The sequence below is a fragment of the Rhinichthys klamathensis genome, unplaced genomic scaffold, assembly GCF_029890125.1.
Source record: "Rhinichthys klamathensis goyatoka isolate OS25496 unplaced genomic scaffold, OSU_Roscu_1.1 h1tg000599l_1, whole genome shotgun sequence".
Lineage (NCBI taxonomy): Eukaryota > Metazoa > Chordata > Actinopteri > Cypriniformes > Leuciscidae > Rhinichthys > Rhinichthys klamathensis.
The window spans coordinates 27,707-52,072 of NW_026607054.1; the positions used below are offsets into that span (position 1 = coordinate 27,707).

The 24,366-nt window shown below is 42.2% G+C and overlaps 1 protein-coding gene across 1 annotated transcript; it reads right to left on the reverse strand.

Moving 5' to 3' along the window:
* Window positions 1-285: 285 nt before the first annotated feature.
* On the reverse strand, window positions 286-23,595 carry mmp23ba (matrix metallopeptidase 23ba). The gene is made up of 8 exons (XM_056240451.1): window positions 23,383-23,595; window positions 9,713-9,852; window positions 8,956-9,095; window positions 7,145-7,312; window positions 6,121-6,285; window positions 5,892-6,002; window positions 1,747-1,873; window positions 286-460 (listed from the first exon to the last, which is right to left on the reverse strand). Exons 1-8 carry the CDS (start codon window positions 23,488-23,490, stop codon window positions 286-288), a joined length of 1,134 nt encoding a protein of 377 aa, XP_056096426.1. The 5' UTR covers window positions 23,491-23,595.
* Window positions 23,596-24,366: the final 771 nt, after the last annotated feature.

Below are 24,366 nucleotides of genomic sequence, written 5' to 3' on the forward strand. Positions count from 1 at the left end.
TAAAGTATATAAATGTGTGTTTTGTTATAAATGTCGGCTGGTTTGTCTAGATCAGACTCTTATTCCTCGGCTGGATCGTGTCGAGACTTTGAAGCTGCACTGAAACTCACATCTGGACCTTCGACCCGTTGGACCCCATTGAAGTCACTATATGGAGAAACATCCTGGAGTGTGTTCCTCAAAAACCTTCATTTCCTTTCCACCGAAGAAAGAAAGACGTGAACATCTTGGATGACGTGGAGGAGAGTAAACTATCAGGACATTTTCATTCTGAAGTGAACTATCTCAGAAGCGCACTCGTACCCTCCAAGAGTACGTGGTCAGCACCCTGTTCTTCTTCCTCACGACGCAGGTGTAAGTGCCCTCGTTGATGGCGTTGGCCACGATTGTGATGTGGTCATCTTTCAGGGAAATGTATCCGGGATGAGAGAATTCCAGAAGCTCGCCGTCTTTATACCAGCTGTCGGTGAGGGAGAATGCTTCAGGTTAGGACGTTTGTAACAAACACAAACCTTAAATATGCTTCAAAAATTCAAACACATTTTCTTGCTGAAAAACATCCAGATTCCAAACTGTGCAAATTTAGAGGATTCATGTTCCCTTTCACATAATCTTTCAAAACACAAGATTATTGTGATATATGAACTGACAACATTTGGTGTAATCACCAAAATCATTTGCATTGCATTCCCTGGCGTTGCACGCACCATCCTTGAATTACAGAAACAATAGAAAACTGAATGCAGCTTATATCCTTTAGAGATGTCTTTTCTGACACAGTTCATTTCATGGAGCACTTTTCTAATGAGCTTATGATCTGAATCAGGCGTGTTAAATACGGGAGATGCATAAAATCTGCAGAGCGATGGGTCCCGAGGACCAGGAGTGAAAACTGAGATAATGGGTCTCATTCACTAATAATGCCATATATTTAAATCAGGGCTTGGCAAGTCAGGCCCTGGAGATCCATTTTCCTACAGAGTTTATCTCCAACCTTAAACAAACACACCTGAACAGGCTAATCAAGGTCTTCAGGAGTTTGACCCAGGACTGGACAGTGGACCTATCGAGGGCCAGAGTTGCCCAGCTTTTCACAAAACATTTCCTCCAGATGCATGCACACATACATTTAAAATAGGATTCAGTTAGGATGTTCCTACAATACAGTCCCAGATCTTAATCCAATTGAGAACTCATGATCTCCATGACACCGACTTGAGCCTCAGCAGGAAAAATAACAGGGGAAAACAGCTTTGAAAGACCCACAGACTCAAGGGTAAAAATTGCATCTACAGTTCCAAATACTGACTTAAAGGGGGTGAATATCACTGCAAACAAATATTTAGCAAAGTCCTAAATAATGAAGAAATATTTTCTGTGCAGTGTCAAAAAATACCACATGAAATCCTCCGCTTCAATGTTGTAGAACTGTGCTTCTCACACCTGTCCTGGAGACCCTCACCATTGCACACTTTGGATGTGGACCTCATCAAACACACCTGATTTAACTCATTAGCTCATTAGTAGAGCCGGCAAGACTGATTAGGGAGACGTCCAAAATGTGATTGTGGGGGATCCCCGGGACAGGTCTGAGAAGAACTATTGTAGACCAATAAAACACAAAAACCACCAAGGGGCAAATGCTTTTATAGGCAGTGTAATAAATTGCTTTTTTAGAAACAGCATGAATATGGAAACCAGTCAGAGTTAAAATAACAATCTGTGTGTGAAAAAACAAGAACTCACTAGATTTTGCCTTTCCTGGCTGCAATCTTCTTACCACAGCGGAAGGTGAGGTTCTTTCCCTCCACAACAAACTTGTGTTTTGTCCGTGGGGGGGTTGCAGTTGGCGGGGCAGTGGGAAATGGGAATTCTGTTTAAAAGTTAAAATGAAATCAGTACTTATTATTCATCCAGAACCTCAATGAATTATGGCTGCTAGCAGTGAAATTGTTCTCTTGTACACTCCCAGTGTTGAAGGTGGCCTCGCTCCCTCTCCACTGTGGACTCCAAACATCTATTCATTAATCTACTAAATCTTAGGATTGGGAGTGGTGCTGCAGTGAAAAAATGCTGACAGTTTTAAGTAGGCTGGGGAATCAGAAAATGTGTGGTGCAAAGTCTCCATGCATCTAATATACCAAAGGCTTCACATTTGAATCTGCATCTTCTGGCAGGCTTAAAAGGATGATGAAATCAAATATCACAAAATGCCCATTTATGATCTCAAATGCTTATTCAAGCATGCAGAGTTATTGTGGGCATACGTTGAGCCTATCCATCCGTGCTCACGGTTAATGGAGTATACTTTAAAAAGGTGAGGTCCGTGAGACAGAGCATCATAATCTCAAGGCCTTCGTCAATTCAGATGTAACTTTAAGGACTGCACTTGCCAATCATTTTCAAACATCTTCCACAAAGCTTCCTCTGATCATTATCAACAGATTGATTGGTCCTCTAGATCTTGGACTAGATGGAGCTCTAACTGTTATACTTCTTGTCTGTCACTCTGCCATCCTCAAACTATTGCCTGTTTATCTCACACCACTACTTGAGACTTCTGCGTTGCCACCTGCCTCTCAAGAGTTGCTGGCCTCTTTAAATGTAGTGCAATGTAACTTGTACCCCATAGACCAGGGATAGCCAACCCTAATCAGACACACCTGAACCAGAAATAACAGGAAGATGTGTGAGATAAGGGTTGGACCTGAAGTCTGCAGGAAGGTCTGCCCTAGACTCTGTGGCTGAGCCATTAAGTTGCTTGGAACCTGTTCACGAGTAAAGCTTTGTTCATTTTCTGCTCCAGAGAGAACTGGAATGGAGAGTACAGGCCCTTAACAGTGGGTTCCTTCATTCCTTAACCAGCTGGCGTGGCATCTTCTTTGTAGGAAACCAGGATGGGTGTCTCCCACTCAACATCAATTACCAGAGGGATGAAGAGGACCAATTGGTTCAAGATAAAGAATCGATATCCAATACTATTAATGACTACTGCTTTTGAACTTCTTCAGAGTGCAACCATCTTCACCAAACTGTATCTCCAGAATACCTTGTGCATTCACAAGACTGCCTTCATCGCCCCTAGGTAATGCCATTTAAGCTGGTCAATGCATGGGACAAAACCCTGCAAACAAGCCCAACGCTTCCTAGGTTTTGCCCATTTTTACAGATGATTCATTTGAAACTAGCAGAACCCCTTTACTGCAGAACCACTTCTAACTGAGAATCCCTCTAAGCAGATCCTGTGAACTGTGAGGGCTGGCCAGGCATTTATTCAGCTAAAGCAGGGATTGAGTACAATACCCATACGAGTTGCTCTTCATTGAGGATGTAGATGCCTCAGACCTCACCCTGAAAGGAGCTTTGATATCAGAAATCAGGAGCTCTCGGCAGTGAATTTGGTATTTAAAGAATGGTGACACAGCTTTCACAGCATCTCCCAGGGCACTTTCCTGTTTTGCAGGGCTTTTAGTTGTATCATTGGAGTATCCATCAGCCTGTCTTCGTTTTTCACCCTCAATCTAATGATCAAACAGGGAGGGTTAACCAGGAGAAGACCCTAAGATGCTTGGTCTGTAACAACCACTCTTCTTAGAGCTCACATCTGATTAGGGAAGAGTTCGCTAACACCTTATACCATTCCTCTTTAAGTGTGTCCCCTTGTGCTAGTTTGGGTTCCTGAAGGAGGGCTTGGGCAGCCCAATTGAACAGCAACAGAAAAAGTCTAATCAGCACCGCAGATCTGGACCGCTACTCTGTCCTGGCCAGAAGGTTTGGTTCTCAGCAAGGCATCTCCCTCTTCCTATTGAGTTTCAGAAACTGGCCCCGCGTTTCATTGGTCCCTTCAAGATCCACCGAAAGATTAACCCTGTTTCTTACTGTCAGGGGTCAAGTTTGATTCCTCAGCTTGTTTTCCTTCTCCCTCTTCTGCACGTGCGCTCTCGCCGAGCTGTTCGCTATCTCAATCAGCGTTCGGGCCCTCGCTCATCATCTCACACCTGTTCCCCCTTTGCCCTGATCTTCTTTCTATTTAGATCTTCTCGCCTCTTTGTTGGTTTATTGTTTGTTCATTCATGCCTGTTACAGACGCCTCATCGTTGTGATTTACCTCTTCTTAATCTTGTCCTGTTCCGTCCTGTGTGTGTATCAGACGAGAGGTACCACCTGTTTCCAGTGCGCACTTTCTGACGGCTACTACCTGTGCCTTTCACCCCGCCTGGTTGCAGCCTAGTCCTTTTGAGTTTCATTCTCCTGTTCTGCGTCCACCTAAACGGCCGGTGACCGGCAGACAGCCTATTTGATCATTTATCTGCTATTCAATAAATCTCTGTAACCAGCTTTCGCTTTTGAGTCCTTGTCTAACTGTGACACTTTCTGGCTCTTGCTGTCCCCTTTCACATCTCACACTAAAAGTCTGATGTCTGTTGTTCTCTCTCTTCAGTCACTACTGTAGCTCCTCACTGTGCCACACATCATCGGCAGTCAACCAGCATACACTCTTCACTGGCTGCTGGACGTCCGACTGGTCTGTGAAAATGCCCAGTATCTGGTGGATTGGGAAAGCTTTTGGGTGCTGGCTCAGGATATTCTGGATCCATGTCTTATCAGCGACTTCCAACACCACTACCCTCTCCATCCCAGACAGCAACATAGTGTTAGCCCACATCTGGTACATGATTCCACGCGCACCAGATGTGGGCCGGATCTGGGCAGACACTATAGCCGTGTTTCCACCACAGGAACTTTCCCTAGGAACTAGAGATTTTGGGGTGGTACTCGGTACAGGAATCAGGGTCTAAATGTAGTTCCGGGTAAATATTTCCCCCTCAGAAAGTCTCTGTTTGTGAGGTAGTACTTTTTCAAAGTTCAGGAACTTTCAGGGGCGGGACGTGGGCGCAGAACATGCAGATTGATTGAGTTCATGCCGCATTTTGATTGGTTGACTCCACGCAGCATTTTATTTCAACCACCGTCTGTTGCGGTGCGTGAAGTAACAGTTGTTTACTATTCGAATCAACAATGGAGTTAAAAAAAATACGACAGATGAACCGACGACGAGGTTCAGGCTTAATTAAGCTTAAATTCAGAGGATGAAATGTAAAGTAGCGCGCGGTCCTGCGTCACCGGACTAATTAGCCTAGTCTTCACGGCACTGTAGACCGCGGTGGAAACGCAGACAGCAACAGGTCTGGGGGAAAAAGTTCCTGGGACAAATTGTTCCGGGTAAGTTTGGTGGAAACATCTGGGATAGCTCCAGGAACGTCAGGAACTGTTCTTATGGGAGGGGCTCCTGGCTAAACGGACCCTCTCAGCCAGTAGACATCTCTAAGTTCTTAGGATTTAGCTGCAAATCATGATGATTGCTTTCACTTGTTTTCTCTTGAACGTACTTTGTTTGTCAGCCATTTCTGGGAATGATGAGTACCCTTGAATCTTTAAGCACCACGCAATCTGGAAGTCCAAGGTTTGATTCCTACCTAGAACATCTGTCACACAAACTTGTTCCAGCACCACTCTTTCTTTACTAACTTGTTTGTTAAAAAAATCGATCTCATTGCCTAGCATTACAAGTTTAGGCCCACGTTCAGTGCATTTTCTGTTTTCGGTGGAATAGTTTGCAGAGACTTCTGCACCTTTCTTTGAATACATCTTCTGACACCTGTGGTGTAATATATTTCAAATAAACGTGCCTCTAAAAGACATGCAAAAGCCAAACGAACTGTGGTTATTTGCAGTACGTGTATTTGAGATGGTCTCTTTCTGTCTAAGTGGCCGGAATAAGCTCCGATGAGGACCAAACTTTATGTAGTTTAGATCTAATGTGTCTCGTGGTTTTTCTATACACAATTAATTTTTTAGGTGATCCCTGGTCTAAGTAACAGGCCTCTTACCGTAACAGAAGTCACAGCTGGACGGACAGTGTTTCTGCATGAGCCTCCTCTTGCTGTCACAATAACCCTTCCTTGCCCAAGAAGGACAGATAAATAATCGATCCAAACACCCTGCAGTGGCATGGACAGAACAACAGCAAATTAAAGGTGTCAGGTAATTGTAGAAAGGTAATAAGTAATACAGATTTGACATATTTTGAATGTTTATTTGAGCTTATGTGTAAAATACCATAGAGTCGATGTAAGCCCCAGACCTCATCTTGAGTAATTAGTTTGCGGCCCGTCAGTGTGGCATTGAGGTGCATTAGAGCTTTGGTATTCTGGGAATGCATCAATCCCAGTACATGACCGATCTCATGGGCCGCCACGTGAACTAGATCTGTCAGCCACACTCCTGGATACAACGACAATCACACACAGAAACACGTTCAAATCGCCTTTTTTCCTTCCCATGAACATGAACAAACGCCTGTCATGCGCGTGTAAAAGTTTGCCAGCTGAGACGCTTTATTACTTGCCTTCTAGAAATTCAGAATTCAGGTCTTATTTTTCCAGTAGAAAATCATATCAAAATATTCTCGCCAGGCACGATTTGACACATTTCCTAAAATACTAAAAGCCAACCAAAACATACTTGGTGTTGATTATACAACTGTGGCTTTATGATCGACAAAATGCTTCAACTCAACCCTGTTTCAGAGGCTAAAGAAATTAATAACTGGAGAATTCAACTGGGAAATTTTGCTTCTTAGCTTTTATTATTTCAAACTGAAAACAAGGCACTTGCAGGTTAAGTAGGGGTTTTGATATGTTTTGTTTGGTCAATTTAATGATATCTCTATTTCTTTCAGTAGCACCTCAATGCAGTACATGAGATCCACGGGGAGGAGTCGGATCAAGATCCAAGGGGTGGAGATGGGTAGGATTAGGGTTGGGTTTAGGGATTAGGGGTGGGTTTAGGGATCAGGGGGCGGAGTTGGGTAGGTTTAGGTGTATGTAAGGTGGGAGGAGTCGGATCTGGATCCGACTCCTCCCCGTGGATTTCATGTTCCGCAGTGAGGACCATCTCATTTCTTTTGGCACAATGAACATCATAACACCCAGGAAGCAACCATTTCTGAACTCTTTCTCCAGGGAAGTAAATAATCAGATTCTAATTTTCTTAGTTCACACTTAGGCTACGTCTACAGTCTCAGTGTGGACGGAAGGACGAAACTATCGCACACGTATTAGTGTGTAAAAACAACACCTGCCTTTGTTCCAGCTGAAGCGCATGTTTCCCAGAATCCAGTACTCGTCATCATCGAAGTGGATCTCTCCGGTCTGAGGGAAGAAGGCGTGGGCCAGTTCCCCGGTGATGCCGTCGAAGCAGTGGTGTAGGTAGGACTGCAGGCAGTCGGTGTGGTTTACGGAGTAGAAACCTGCAGACAGACAACCAACCGATGTGATCCAAAGATCCCATTCCATACGCATCAGAGCAGAGCAGATATTGCAGATGTGTTTGAGCTGCCATGAATAATGCATCTCAGAGTTAGCCCCAGTGGAAAACGTTTGTTCTCAGTTTAACCACATCACAAATGCTGATCGTTATTCATGATGATTATGTAATAGAGGATTAATCTAGCCTGGATGCCAGCCCGAACCCCGCCCACAACATTTTTTGGTCGGGAAGTTCGGTCTGGACTCGATCCATTGAGGAGTAATTATGATCGGTTCAGAAATCGTCGGGCCAATCAAATTGCCAGGGCGGGCTTTATACGATGATGGACAGATGATCTGCAGTTGCGTAATCATCACGTTATCAAAGAGCGCTTGTGTTGAACTGGTTTCCCTCAGAGATGAAGCTGGAGAACTGAGATGTAGAGATCCCGCTCAACAGCGCATTCATTTTAAAAGACGAACAGAGAACTGAAATCAAGGCATTTGTCGATCGGAAAGATGTGTTTGCCGTCCTTCCTACGGGATTCAGCAAAAGTTTAATTTATCAGCTGGCTCCGATGGTCGCTAAGAAGATGGGGCGCACTGAAAGCCCTGTGGTCGCTGTGGTTTCTCCTTTGGTCGCACTCATGGAGGACCAAGTAAAAGAAGCAACACTCGTTATTTTACTACTTCTTCCAGCGTGCGTGCAGTTGAGTTCTGTTGACAACTATGCTAAGCAACTATACGCTGCTCTGATTGGTTGTAGGTCTATCCAATTGAGTGCAGAGTTTTTTTTTTTCCTGGTTCGGTTAAGACACGCCTCATAATCACAGCCCTATTGAGCAGACTCATTCTGGCTAGGATTAATCTGGTGTTGGTCTTATTATATTTTATTGGCAAACGCGGATCATTATGTGTAACTTTAACCCTGTGGTGCTAATGAGCATATTTTTTATTTCAATGAAATTAATGTACTATATTTTAGTTTGATAATGTTTTTTATTAAATAACTATTTATAGGGAATTTGATGGTACAAAGTTACATTTATGGAATAGTTATGATCCATTTGTTAATTACTTTTTGAGCATAGACCTGAAAACTTGTACATTTTGAATGCTTTGGAGCAACAGACTTAAGTTTGGTCTCTTTTTACAGTAAAGGAGACACTTGGCAGATTTATTATCATTATTATTAAGTGAAAAATAACTCACTATAACTAATAACTAAAAATAAGTGAGAAGTTTAATTCGCATCACATTCGTTTGACATTTTTGACTGCGAACTATACAAGTGTGACTATATTTTTTTAGGGCCATTTTACCTTTTCGAATCATGACCATGATTTGTGTGTGTGTGTGTGTGTGTGTGTGTGTGTGTGTGTGTGTGTGTGTGTGTGTGCGTGTGTGTGTGCGTGTGCGTGTGCGTGTGCGTGTGCGCGTGCGCGTGCGCGTGCGCGTGCGCGTGCGCGTGTGCGTGTGTGTGTGTGTGTGGTGTGTGTGTGTGTGTGTACAGCAAGTGCCAAAACCTTTACCAAATTTCGTACCATTCCGATTAAATAAAATATTCTAAAAAAACAAAACGTTCAATGTTTTGGTCTAAAATGACCGAACGCAACAGCCGAGCGTATGAGTGTGTGTGATGTACCGATCTGGATGTCCGCCTCTTGATCGGAAGGGACTTCCCGGAAACTGAAGGGCGAGACGTCACTCCACATGGAGAACGCTTTGGATACGCCTCTCCTCGTGTCACTGGCGTTCAGAAGATTCCTGGGGAACGACAGCAGTCTGCACAAACAGGACCGTGATACGCTAAGCAAAGTTAGCCAAATATACATCGATTGGTTACATTTCTATAGTCCACTTTAGACATTCTACTGACTATGAGTAACTTTGCAACTACAGGTGAAACTCGAAAAATGTGAATATGGTGCAAAAGTTCATTTATTTCAGTAATTCAACTTAAAAGGTGAAACTAATATATTATATAGACTCATTACATGCGAAGTGAGATATTTCAAGCCTTTATTTATTATAATTTTGATGATTATGGCTTAGAGATATGAAAACCCCAAATTCAAAATTAGAATATTGTGAAAAGGTTTTCATATCTGTAAGCCATAATCATCACAATTATAACAAATAAAGGCTTGAAATATCTCACTTTGCATGTAATGAGTCTATATAATATACACCTTTTAAGTTGAATTACTGAAATAAATGAACTTTTGCAGGAGTTTCACCTGTACATGTCAACTTATTCTACTAAAGCTAAGCCTAATTTATCAGTCTGCTAAACTCTAATGAGAGTTAGTTGATTCGTAGTTGCAGTCCTGATGCTTTTCTGGACTTGGGAAAACATTGTAAAAATGTAAATTGGTTATGAAACAGAAGACGAGTCTTACTTGTAGGTCAGCTTGAACTTGTCCCACTTTAGCTTCTCTGGAGTGAGCGTGTAGCGTTTGTTTCTGGAAAGGTGAAGCACATGGGAGCGGGCGTCTTTATGAATTCCAATGATTAAAACACCAGACATGAGAGCTTCTTCCTTGGACAAAGAAATCTCAGATTAGATTAGATTGATGTGTGAGCAGGATTTTCCATGAAGGTCTGTCTGTGCCACGTCTGCTCCTGAAAGAGTGATAACTCCACGTGTGAGGCGATTTGCTCTAATAAATGCTTTGTTAAGCCAGAAACACATCTTGTGCTGATTAGTCGGGAGTGAATAAGCGCAGTCAGAGGAAAGTTCGGTTCAGTTGTTAAGTCAGATTTCTCTTTTTATCTGATGTAAGAGGATTACTGCACGCTCTTTTCAGGACTAAAGCATTGGTGTGATGCTGCTCAATAATTACAGAATTACAATTGTTTTTAGTGTAGCGCAACATTTTCACAAGTGGAAAATATTAACAACATCAAACTGATCTGATCTGCTATTGAGCTTATATTAGATGTCTGTTGTAATATGAAACATTTATTAATCACATAAACACAACAGAATGACCTTTTTAATTTAGTCATTTTATCTACACTGTGGAATAATTAAGACTTTTTAATGTTTCTGAAAGAAGTCTCAGCAAGGCTGTGTTTATTTAAAGAAAATACAGTAAATATGATTCTAATGTAAATCATCTGTTTTCTATGTGAATACACAGTAAAGTGTAATTTATTCCTGTGATAAAGCTGAATTTACTCCAGTCTTCAGTGTCACATGATCCTTCACAAATCACTCTAATATGAGGATCTGATGCTCAAGAAACATTTATGATTATTATCAGTGTTGAACACATGTGTGCGGCTTCCAATTTTTGTGGAAGGCTGGAGTAATGATGCTGAAAATTCAGCTTTGAATCACATAAATAAATTAAATTTAACAATACATTCACATAGAAAACAGCTGTTTTAATTTTTAATAATATTTCACAATTTTTACTTGATTTTTTTAGCAAATAAATGCAGCATTGGTGAGCAGAAGAGACTCTTTTAGAAACATTTAAAATATTAATAATTCTAAACTTTTGACATCCAGTCTATTTAAACAAAACAATTATTAAAATCAGATGCAGAGCTGTCAACACTTGATGGTAGGGAAGATATATATACATGGTAGATGGTAGATATACATATGGGTATAAAAGTGAAATTATAGCATTACTACAGTATTTGAATGTGTAATCAAGGAAGATTCAGCTAATTTAAAAGAGAGAGAGTAACTACAATGTTCTTATAACACTACTACAACTGAAATACACAAAATTTGATGTGTAAAATAAACTTTTGGATTCAGATTTGAGCTACAGTTGTACAACATTTATTCTAGGAGTTTATTATCTCAAAGTATCAACTAAGTAGGCGACAAAATCATGCTATCATCAACAACAAAAAGCAATTACTGTCACTTTAACGACCCCGTGAAGTTGTTTCCTGTGTCGATGTCCTTCACAGGAAGTAGGGGGCGGAGCCTATCACAGCGTCCTTTTGCAAAACCACCATTGAAAGCAATAAAGACACTTTCATCAATATATGTCAAATCAGCAGTGATTGAATTACAGCAACTTTCCTTGCACGATGAAAATAGTGACCAAATGCTATAATCCAGTGGACGGGTCAATTTAACTGTCGAGAGGATTGTATTGGACTAAAATATGCATAAACTCATGCATGCAAGGTCAATAATATTAGTCAGTTTGGCAGGAAAACGAGACTGTGCGCTAAAAGATTGTCAATTATATTGAAGGCCTCAAAGCTAATAGCCACAAAAAATTTGTTTTGATTTCATAAGAATGTGCACTGTAATGAATTGGCTGGAAGATGCCTAGTCTAAATGAAGAAAAATTAAAACATGCCTCTTACTAGCCATAAAAACAGCCTGATTTTTATATTGTAATTCCAGAAGGTATTTGGCCTGAATTTGAACTCTGAAGTTAATGTTGAGCGTGCTCTGTGGGTTTCACAACGCTGTCCAAAGCTTCACTTCACTGGTAATCGGACCCTAAACTAGTGTCTGAAACACACACACACACACACACGCCAGACAGTCCCTGGGTTAGAAATCCACAGTGTTTGCATGAATCTTGGCTCAGTTTAGTTTCACACAGAGAGCGTACGGTCTTCTAACTGCATGATGTCCTATACGGCTGTAATGTCCTTTGCTGACTTTTCCATCTCAATCTTCTGGAGAAGGGTCACGTGTTGATAGTGTCTGAGTGTTTTAAAAGTGAAAAGGCTTGCAGACTCCACTTGAAAACGCTGATAAAGTCAAGACTAGTGGAGATGGAGACTATTCTGGTCCGGCATGGCAGAGAGGACATTCCCGGACTGACGTTAGGTCACATGACACGGCTTCTAAGACGCACTCTTGGCAATCAGGACATTTCTGTCCAGTGGAAAATAAATTAAAATGGAAAATGGTATTTTGGATCCAACATACAGTAAGTTGACAGAGTGGAACTCCCAAATGGCAATGTTTTGTGGCGATCAGCTTGGCGTCCCGGTTAATAACACTAAACGTCTTCGGCTTCGCTCGGTCTGGCGACGTAAAGGAGTTCGAGACTCCAGACGGCTCTGTCTTGAGTTAGTCCAACTATAAGCAGAACGTCACAGGACTATCTAAAGAAACATTCAGAGAACACATACCGAAATGAACTTAGTTTTGGCCTGATTTTGTCCAGAATGACGTCCACCAGTTCGTTCTTCGATTTTCGCTTGAAGTTTATCAGGAGCTTTAAGAAATCTGTCAGAGGCAATAAGAGTAGGAAAGAGTAGTTGGTTCTCTACTGAGTATGAAAGACTTGAACATCAGTTTTAGAAAGTGTTTGATCATTCGCTCTCTAGAAAGATAGCTTTGAAGAAACTCGTTTTTTTTTGGTCATGAAAGGAGCATGACGTCAGAAAGAGGCATGAGTAAAGCCATGAACCGAGAGGGATTATAAAGCTTTGTTGAGTCTGTCTGCAGAGATGTCACTCTCTTGTGTATTACATCACGCTTCTGTTGTCCTGCCGGGTTCCCATAATAGCCCCTTGAACCCTGATTCTAGTGCGCTGTGTATCTGGGAATGAGCTGGAGATTTTGAAATGTAGGTCACAGTGTCTTGTCATGTATTGCTATGCGGTGTGGAGCTACAAAGAAAAAAACGCTATGATTCTTCTAGAGTAGCAGAAATATGAAGAGGAAAGCAGCCAAACTATTCCCCAGGACACTTGGATAAAGCTTCTACACACAGGCCTTTCCATCCAGCAGGAAGATTGATCCTGTCTCTGTTCCGGTGTCTAACGACATGGATTGGATGTGATTGTAGTTGTATATCCTGTTTGAAAATATGGAATCCATGCTGGTTTAATCTGGATTTTTCATCCTCATCTTGTTTACTTGCTGCTTACTGGTTCAGACAAAGTCGTTGAATATGATTGACAGATTTGATTGTCCACTGGTTTAAACGTTTAAGACATTTGCAGACCAGTCAGGTCAATGCTACCAAACTTAATAATCATTTCTTGAATTGCTGGCGCTCATTAGAGAGATCAGTAGTCAAACCCTGCCCTCGACTAAAGATTTTTCTAGTCGACTAGTAGTCGTTCATTTAAGCCATTAGTCGACTAATTGCGCGTTTATATTAATAAGCCATAAATCATAATAATGAGCCTTTAATTGCCTACAGAATACATAATCAGCGCTCAAACGCACACATAAAGGCACAGCGCACCGGCAAACATAATGATTATGAATGTGAGACTCAAAACATTTTATTAATTTATTGATAATGTTTTCTGTGTGTTCGGCTGCAGAGATTAAATCACAATGCTGACTCGTCCTCTCCGCAGTTGTGGACACGCCTATATGCACGTTTCATACGCATTACACAATCTGAGAACATTTCAAACTTTCTATAGGCTAGATATATTTCTCATGTCTGTGAGGCAAGTATACGCTGAGTTTCGGATCATTTTTGTGACGTGCATCCTGATAGTTTTCGTTACTTTACAAAAGCACAAGGTTTTGTTGTTATTGTGAGTTTACAGAAATAAAAGTAGACCTTTTACGGTTTGCATTACTCTTATCTGTATGAGCAAAAATGTAGTATTTTAAGTTAAATGCAGCGATAAACCGGCGCCTGTATGTCATGCAGTAAACACACTCTCCACACAAATGCTGTAACACCATTCATACTTGAATATGTGCTAAATAATAGCACACAATTATCTAGGTTAACATTAGACCGAGCGGACTTTGAAGTCGGAAAATTTCCGGTAAATTTCCATGGGAAGTTAAGCTGGGGAATTTTGAAAATATTCCATATTAGAAAGTTTCCATGGGAATAATGGGAATTAATGGGAATTTAGGGGAACTAACTGGGAATTCATTGTAATGTAATCGATCATTTTATAACCAAGCATAAATATAAACAGAAGTCATAAGAAAACATCCATGCAAAATGTTTTCAACAGATTTATTTGTAAGTAGAACAGAACAAGTTTGGCTGTGGTGAATCACGTGCCAAGCATGACGCGTCACCATGGAAACCATGGGGGGGGGGGGGGGGGGCATCGCGATGTCGGCTAAACATCGTGATGTCTGTCGGCCCAACCCTAGTAAGAATACTAATGCAATGGCATGAACAGATACATAATAGTAAGGCTTGCTAAACAACTGGAATGATCTTGAAAACATATTGCAGGAGGCAGAGAAAAACAGCCACATGAGGTAGCTAGCATCTGCCTTATGTGGTAAATAAAGTTATGCTAGCTTATTTAGCATCTAACTTATCAGCATTGCTACTAAATGAATGCATTTGTATGTGATATTTGCAATTTAAACATTTAATAAATATATTTCCCCATAATATTATCAAAACTTACTTCACTTTGTTTAGTCCACAGGCTCAAATGTGTGCCTTCAATAGTCTTGTGCTTTGGGCTTCTGTACATGTGATGGAGGCATGCACAGTGCCAGTAGGGGGTGTGGTCTCAATAGCCATGCAGTAAGCAGTGTTCTATGTGCATGTGATTGAGGAATGGCATGGATATTCAAGTGTATTTTAATGGCATCTGTTTGTTTAAGTCAAGATTATGCTAAAATATACTTTCCTCAACTATATTTAATTTCCCTATGAAGAGCCAACCCTCAAATTCCCACTTTATTCCTGTTTATTCCCTTAAATTCCCATTAATTCCCATGGAAAGTTTCAATCTTTAAAAATTCCCAGAATTTTGCAACCCTAGTTAGCTACTGCTGTGGATTTCATTGGCTAAATAACAAGGTCCTCTGCCAGATAGCATACATATCCGGGCCTCATCTGGGCCAACTATGGCACATATGGCTCAGTTCAGGCAGCGACAAAAGTTACATGGGCCACATCTGGCCCACACACAGCAAGCCGGTTGTAGTGTCTGTTGTGGCTTGCTGTGTGTTGCCCAGATGTGGCCCATGTAACTTTTGTCGCTGCCAGAACAGATGAGGCCCGGATTTGTATGCCAGACAATTGTGGGAGATGTGGGCCAGAACTGGGCCAGATTCCAGCAGTATAGACGCTAATGAGCGTATTACTGCCCTCCACAGGTCAAAGTTTGAACTAAATTCTTACATACAGTCCTGTGTCATGCAAGAACCGAAGAACTGCCTTGGAGATCAGTTTATGCTCTTCACTGTGTCCAAACAAAGATAAAACAGAAAAAGCCTTAACTCCTTAAGTCCTGACAGTTTAATAAAAAATATATTTCTTTCTGCCCTATACTTTCTGCAATCCAGGAGAAGATGCCCTAATGTCTCAAGACTCCCACATTCACACAAGCCAGAAACACGCTTTCCTACAATGCACAAAGAATAATTTAACCCACAGTGCCCCAACGTCAATCGACACTTCTTAACTGAGTCCCTTCGGGTCAAAATGTTACATGAACGTCTTTTCCTAACTTCAGGTTGTATAGAAAAGTAGTGTCTACCCCTAATTTCCTTGTCCCACCCTTTCTTCCATTCTTTTATTAAGCATTTAATTCTTTCTCTCAGTTCTACTCTCTCTAATAATACATGAACATCTACTTCTCTTCCTAAGCTCTCCTTTGCAATGTTATCCACCCGCTCACTCCCCCTCACCCCAGCGTGCCGGGGAACCCAGCAAAACCGGATGTTGCAACTGCAAGCAAACCTAGTTCTAAAAAACACATTCAAGGTGTCATTTACAATGTCAAGACGAGCTTTAGATGTTCCTACTTTTAAAATTTCTAGAGCAGCTGCAGAATCAGAGCAGATAATGACTTCTCTAGGTTTTACTAGAGAGTTTCCATTAGAAATACGCCGACCAATTTCCAACACAAGCTGCTCCACATATACCCCAAATCCAGCTCTCCCATTAACTGGAACTCTAGATCCATTGGTAAAAACAATCATAGTACTCTCACTAATTGAATTAAGATATTCCTCTATTTTTGGTGCCACCTCCCACTTATCTTTTTCCTGAAGAAAACCAAGCTCAATATTCATTTCAGGCAGCACCCAATAGGGCATAGGCAACTGACACCCGGTATGATTACATCCACTAAGTTTTACCCAGTACTGTAACCCTGACTTAATGCGTCTTAACCATAAGGGCATTTCAATGAGCAAGGCAGGGACTGGGGAAGTTCTGAAGGCCCCACAGCAAAGCCTCGAAGCCCTTGCCTGCACCCCATCCAACCTGGCCAGAACAGTTTCGGAAGCAGATCCATACACAAAGTACTCATAATCTAGAGCAGATCTGAGCATGGCCTGAAGAATTAGCAGCATCGTCTCCCTATTAGCCCCCACTCACCCAGCCGGACTTCTCATTACATTCAAAACGTTTTCACACTTCAACACAATTTTACCTACACGCACAGCCCAAGTCATACGCTCTTCAAACCAAACACCCAAAAATTTAAAAACCTTTACCTTCTCCAATGGAGACCCATACATATATAGCCCTAGATTAGGTAACTTTCTTTTAGAACCAAATACCACATATTTAGTCTTAGAAGCAGAGGTTTTGAAGCCCCATGTATTCCCCCATTCCTCTAGATACTAACACTCTTTGAATCTGTTTTAAAACAAACTCTACATTACGCCCTCGTTTCCAAATGGCCCCGTCATCTGCAAATAAGGATAACCTGAATCCTCTCTCTACTTTACCAAATATATCATTAACCCTCTGGTGTTTTCTTCGGTCGTTTCCTACCGGAATTTTTTAAATAAAAAAATGTTAAAAATCGTAGCTTCATTGGAATGGTACGAAACTTGGTGACTTTTATGGTACTTGGTATATGAACACACAAAAAAATTGGGGACATGATTTGAAAAGTCTAAGTGGTCGTAAAAAAAATAGTCACACTCATGGCCTTCGGTCAAAAATGACCGGCCATAGGATATGAATGGGAAAATGGCAAAAATATGAAAATACAGAGGTTTTTTTGTGCATACAATCTACAAATCAGCCACGATGCAGAAAAAAAGCATAACACAGTGAAGGGGTGAATCTCTAAAACATCAAGAGTGCAAAACAGACAAATACACTCACACACACACACACTTATACACACAAAAACACACGCACACACAAATGAACGTGTGTCATTGCAAAAGCTAATTTTGGGAAATGTGTGAAATAAAAGCAATTATTCATCAATGTAAGGAATAAAAAGCACACAGATATGAAAGCATGAGACTGTAAGCCATCAAGGTTGCAAAATAGACATGCTCACACACACACACACACACACACAGACACACACACATAGGGAAATATGAGACTGGTGAAACTGTAACAGAGAAATGTGAGAATATGTGAAATCAAATCAATGAATCAAATAAAGGGGAGACATTGGGTCCAAAATGCAAAGGTCACACACTATGCCTCTCTCTCTTGAACACACGCACACACACACACACACACACAGTGTAAGATCAAACGATGGAATTCTTCCCTAGTAACCTCCAGGCCTATTGCAGCACATATGTGCTCTTTTGATGTGTTTATTAGAGGTTGAATTCAAATCAAATACTGTCAAACCACCCATACTACTTCTGAATAGGATGTCTACTTCATAAATTGTATGAAAATTATGGAAATACATGGTTCAGATCACTCAAAACATATATGAAAATGGAGGCGCCCTTATATGGTCAGTAAGGAAGCTTGGCGTTCCATGCATCTAGTGAAAAAGTTTGGTATGCGCCAAAATAAAATCTTGACTGAAAGCTTATTTTTTGAGATATCAACCTAAAATTTGGAACACAACTTCTTAAGATTTTTGGCTTTCATTTTCTTGCAGTTTTAGAGTAAAATATATTTTATAATATATATATTTTATATAAAATATAAATAATAAAAATTTTACATTGTTCATTTTTATTAACTCAAACTTTCATAACTTTTTTTCTGTTTCACTTTCATAATTTCTTTCACATCTACAATAATCTGGCAAATGTCTTCTTTAAAACAAGACCAACCATAGGTCTATATTCCAAAGCATTCTTGAATTACAACCATTTAAGTTTGGATAGTGATTTTCATGTCTATGCGAAAAGAATATAATTTTTATTTTATTTTTTAAAAATAAAATAAAACAACCAAACAAACAAAAAACTTGACAAAAATAGTCTTTGAGAATCACTTATTATAAATTAAAATCCACAACCTGAAAAAAATAGGCAAATATGTGCAAAAACAACTAGAATTCACAAGCCTTTTTACAGAGGCTGTAAATCCATCTAGTGGTTAAAATATGATATTGCATGATAATTATGCTCACTACATCCACCAGATGGCTCCAATGTGATTTAAAAAAAATGTTATCTATAGGCCAAGGATCCACTTTAACCTGAAATACAGCATTAATTAAAAAAAAAATTGATTTCACGGGTCCGGTCACTTTTGACCGCGAAGGTCTTGAGTGTGACTGGAAAACGAAGAACTCCAGAGGGTTAATCATTATATTAAATAAAACTGGACTAATTACACTTCCCTGTGGGGTTCCATTCATGTCCACAGTCTTTGAACTAACACTACCAACCTTTACTTGCATTGTTCTTTGTCTTCTAACTCCCAAGTCAAAAATTGTAATCATCAATCCCTCCTTCCACCAAGAATCATACGCCTTCTCAATATCCAGAAACTATGAGAGCTAGATCCAGAAACGTCTTCTGTGTGTAACGAAGAGGCAGAGTCGTGCGGATCCATTCGCAGTAACTTTATTAAATAGAAAAGCACACAGAGAGAAAACCAGGGATACTTGGAAATGTCTGCAGGGCAAAACAAGACTTCGCAATGGACACAGGGATAACTCAGGCTTAAGACAGGTGCGCTAAACAAGATAATAAACCACAGGTGCATAAAATCAACCATAATCAGTTCAGTGTAAAACATAATGGAAATAATAAACTAGGAAGGAGTGCCCCCCAGAGGCTCAAGCGGGCACTCCAGCCGCAGATCATCACATAGCCCCCCCTCAAAGGAGCGGCTTCCAGATGCTCCTAAGAGCTCCGGGGGGGGGGGAGGTCAACGGGGGCTGGGATGGAGGGCCAGGCCCGTGCAGGGGAACGGGACCAGGAAGTAGCCCAGGCGGGCCTGGGCCGCAGAGCTTGGGCGGACCAGACTCGGCCGGTGACCAGGGCGGAGCAGGATGAGACGAAGGCCAGGGCGGAGCAGGACGAGACGAAGGCCAGGGCGGAGCCCCCTCAGGCTTCCCTGGGTGTGAAGACCTCTCGGGCCGCCATGGCAGAGAAGACCCCTCGGGAGACCATAGCCGCACGACATTCATGGTCCCCTCGTGGAGCCTACTGCCCCCCACCAAAAAATACTTGGAGGAACCTACGGGGACATGGGCTGGAACAAGAACCGGTTCTGGGACTGACAAGGGCTCAGGGACTGACAAGGGCTCTGGGACTGACAAGGGCTCTGGGACTGACAAGGGCTCTGGGACTGTATGTTCGTGAAGAACAAGATCGTCAGGGCTGTCGTGAAACTCTGGCTTGTCGTGGCTGACGTGAAGCACTGGGACAGTCTCATGGAGCTTGAGAGACAGGGCCGGCAGGGCGAGGCGCAGAGGCGGGGCCGGCAGGGCGAGGCGCAGAGGCGGGGCCGGCAGGGCGAGGAGTCTGGGTACGTTCACCGGAGCCTGGCGAGCCGAACGAGTCCTCCTCCTCCTCCTGCAGCGGAGCGTCACAGGGCTTGATTCACTCGATGCACTTGATTCGGCACTCGATGCACTGGACGATGCACCTGACTCACTGGACGATGCACCTGACTCACTGGACGATGCACCTGACTCACTGGAAGATGCACCTGACTCACTGGAAGATGCACCTGACTCACTGGAAGATGCACCTGACTCACTGGAAGATGCACTTGACTCACTGGAAGATGCACTTGACTCACTGGAAGATGCACTTGACTCACTGGAAGATGCACTTGACTCACTGGAAGATGCACTTGACTCACTGGAAGATGCACTTGACTCACTGGAAGATGCACTTGACTCACTGGAAGATGCACTTGACTCACTGGAAGATGCACTTGACTCACTGGAAGATGCACTTGACTCACTGGAAGATGCACTTGACTCACTGGAAGATGCACTTGACTCACTGGAAGATGCACTTGACTCACTGGAAGATGCACTTGACTCACTGGAAGATGCACTTGACTCACTGGAAGATGCACTTGACTCACTGGAAGATGCACTTGACTCACTGGAAGATGCACTTGACTCACTGGAAGATGCACTTGACTCGGCGCTTGGCACGCTCGACTCGGGACTCGGTTCACTTGACTCGGGATTCGGTTCACTTGACTCGGGATTCGGTTCACTTGACTCGGGACTTGACTCACTTGACTCACTTGACTCGGCGGCACTTGACTCACTTGACTCGGCTGGCACGCGCTCAGACTCAGTAGAAAACTCTTGAGGCAGGAATATAACGGAGCTTACGTGAAGTGTTAGAACGTCGGGATTCACATGTTGCGTGGATACGGCGGACCCTTTACGAAGCGCTGGTTCAACTGGGCTTTCATGTAGCGCAAACTCGGCGGAGCACGTGTGATGCGCTGGTTCACCGGGAGACAATTGATGCGTGGATTCAGTGGGTACCTTGTAAAGTGGCGAATCGTCGGGTCCCTTGTGAAGCAAAAGTTCCAAAAAATCCACAGTAAAAGGCGAACCGCTCATGGAAAGGGCCAGGTCAATATATTGGGTCAAAGTGCAGTCAGGTTCAGGGTAGGGCATCCTTGAACGAAGCGGTTCGGACAACCCTCCGCGGAAAAAGATCTTTAAACATACGGTGGTCATTCTCGTGAAACGTGCGAGTTCAACAAACTCCTCGACATACCACTCAATCGAACGACCCTCTTGACGTAAACACATGATCTCAGCTCCAGTATCCGTGTCGTACTTCACTGGGCGAGCTTGACGTGGAACCCGGATCGGTTCAGGGCTGACTACAGTGGAGACGGGTTAAGTGCGCGATGGTCCCGGTGTGGAGAAATGAAGACCGCGAACCATCTTAGCCAACCTCTCCAACGACGAGGTGAGTTGATTCAGTTGAACCTGCTGTACAGCGCTCAGATCTGCATTGGCTGACTGGGAGGCACACAAGGCTGCTGGATCCTGTTGTGGCGAAGTCTTCTGTAACGAAGAGGCAGAGTCGTGCGGATCCATTCGCAGTAACTTTATTAAATAGAAAAGCACACAGAGAGAAAACCAGGGATACTTGGAAATGTCTGCAGGGCAAAACAAGACTTCGCAATGGACACAGGGATAACTCAGGCTTAAGACAGGTGCGCTAAACAAGATAATAAACCACAGCTGCATAAAATCAACCATAATCAGTTCAGTGTAAAACATAATGGAAATAATAAACTAGGAAGGAGTGCCCCCCAGAGGCTCAAGCGGGCACTCCAGCCGCAGATCATCACACTGTGAAATTGAAAGGTCTGATATGTGCATGGGATACAGATTTATTAAGGCAGTGTAGTAATAATCCAAAAGCAAACAGTCACACAAACACACAAGTCGCAGTTTAAACTCCCATAAACCAGTCAGGATGTAAATCCTTGGACAGCAAGAAATGCAAGGGTTAAAATCCCAGAGACAGCCGAGGGGTCAATAGCACACAGGTGAGTAAACCGTCCTGACAGAAGCTAATTCATAATACCCTTGCCAATCCAAATATTATTTCAGGATGGAAGAAAGATAGATTATGTGACTGCAAGCATACCTTCCTTCTACAATCAATATTGCACAAACGTTTAAGAAGTGCCAAGTGCATGAGGTCAGTGACATCTATAAGGGATTGCTCTTGCATCATGTCTGAGCTATTTAGATCTACTGAAATCAGCTTTCTGCCCTGTCTTTTAATATTTAATAACATACCAAATGCCTAAAATTACACTTTAAAGTCGGGGTGACATGGAAACCTTGTAATATACATGCAAATGCAGGGCGGGGCTTGGTTCTGTGCATCAGTTGTTGATTGAATGTTGAGATGAAGGGTGTGGCACTCAAACTATTATGCAAATGAACGTGCGCTTGAGGGGCGGGGCTTACGAGCACTGAATGATTGGAGAATCCTGTATACGTCACCGCTTCGCTGGAAGATCCAGTGACATTTTGATTAAGCATTACAAGGTCTAAACATTTTGAAAAATGTTTAGTCTAATTACTCTCATGGCATTCATGTGTTCAGAGTGGCCATATTTCCTACATGTGCCTCCAAGCGACCTGCCATTGTGAAGAATAACTTCCCCTTCTTTCCAGCATCTCTTCTCTGATGATGTGGGCGGGGCAACCTGTCACTCACATGAGATCAGCCAATAGCAAACCAAAACCATCCAATCAACTCCCCACAGACAAAATCAAGCCCCGCCCACATTTGTTCTTGTTCGGTAAGCGCGACACAATACAGGAGAAAAGACTAGTAAAACTTCCCTTTCATGCTGATTATTGTAGCCTATATCTTGAAAGAAAATAGAGAACAACACTAGATTTTTTATATTCTAAAAGTGTTGGTTACACTTTATTTTAAGGTGTCATTGTTACAGTGTAAATATACTATAGGCTATTTATTCAGTACTGAGTAATATTAATTAACTACATGTACTGACTATAGGGTTAGGGTAGGATTAGGATCTGGTTTAGGGTTAGTTGCATGTAATTATGCATAATTTACAGTTATTACTATGGTAAGTATATGTATGTAACAAGGACACTGTAATGGAGGACAAATGAAATGTCATTAAAGCAAAAGTTCGGTCAGTGATAATAATCCTCTCATCTGTTTGTATGCGCCTGACACGTCGCTGGTCATTGCGTCGCGTCTCATGTCATGAGCGTTGCGTTTTAAAGACGACGCGTCAAGTTAACAGTAGTTCACCGCGTCTCAGATCCCCTGCGTTGCGTTCTGTCCCATTCCGCCATCCAGTCTGTGTGTGAACGACTTCTAGTTGTATAACTCAAACGTGTCAATGGATATCACATCACGCGCGTGACGCCGCTTTGACGCGCGTCTAGAGTTATGCAAGGGAAAAAGAAGTTACGCTGAAATATTATTCGTCCTGATAAAAAACTAATGACATACCTCAAATCTCCAGGCAGGCAAAGCCGTGACTTCATGCATGAAGAGCCCGAGCCCGGCCAGCGCCAGCAGAACAAGCCCTTCGAGGTTTCCATGAACTTCACGCACCATCTTCGCGACGTCAACGTCCAAATATTTGCCCTTAACAAAGACGTATCAAACCTCACCATTTATTATTACTCCCATGGGTTATGTGTCTTGCCATGGGTTCCCGACAGACAGCTTCTTCTCCTCAGTGTTCAGCAGAGACTGAGCTCAGATGGAGACACACACACACACACACACACACACACACACACACACACTGACTGCTTCACAGCTGCACACATTGTAATGCAATCAATGCTGCTTTTACCACACTTGCTGTTTCATTTTCATTTTTGGAGGATTAATCATCTTTAAAGAGACATCTGCTATTGATTTTGCATCATTCTTGCACTAAAAATACAAGTAGTCTATAATAGCTATTCATTTCATATCAAACCAACCCCGAACAGTTCTGCTATCTGAGCCAAAACAATCTGCAATCTTGTGTTTTTGGTTTGGCTTCTAACAATTACATTGATTGTTTAATCATCCTTCCCTCTGGTCCCTTCCCTGTTACTAAAAAATGTATTGTCCCCCCCCCCCCCCCCCCCCCACACCCCCACACACACACACACACACACACTGCTGACTGCACTCTCAGCTGAACGGCTGAACACCTGTGGCCTGATGCTGGAGAGAGGCAGGATTAGCCCCTCAGTTATTCGTTCGAATTACAGTGTGTACTTTTAGTTTACCTTTTTTCTCTCATTACTGTAATTCCGTAAATTACTACAGACTATTGAAGCAAACTGCTAATTTTCATTTACCTTAAGAATTGTTATGTTCTAAAAATTTACTGTAAAAGGGTTATTGCATGAAATTGTGAGTTATTTTGAATCTAAGTTGAAAGAATGTGCTTTAATTACTATTTATTTCTTATTTATTGATCAAATCTAATAA

What these genes read in the sequence shown, in the direction of transcription:
- mmp23ba (XM_056240451.1), bottom strand. Translation starts at nt 23,490, where the DNA reads ATGGTGCGTGAAGTTCATGGAAACCTCGAAGGGCTTGTTCTGCTGGCG. An exon ending in TGCCTGCCTGGAGATTTGAG is followed by an intron (nt 9,853 to 23,382) that starts GTATGTCATTAG and finishes TCTTTGTCCAAG; the next exon opens with GAAGAAGCTCTCATGTCTGG. An exon ending in AAGTTCAAGCTGACCTACAA is followed by an intron (nt 9,096 to 9,712) that starts GTAAGACTCGTC and finishes CTGTTTGTGCAG; the next exon opens with ACTGCTGTCGTTCCCCAGGA.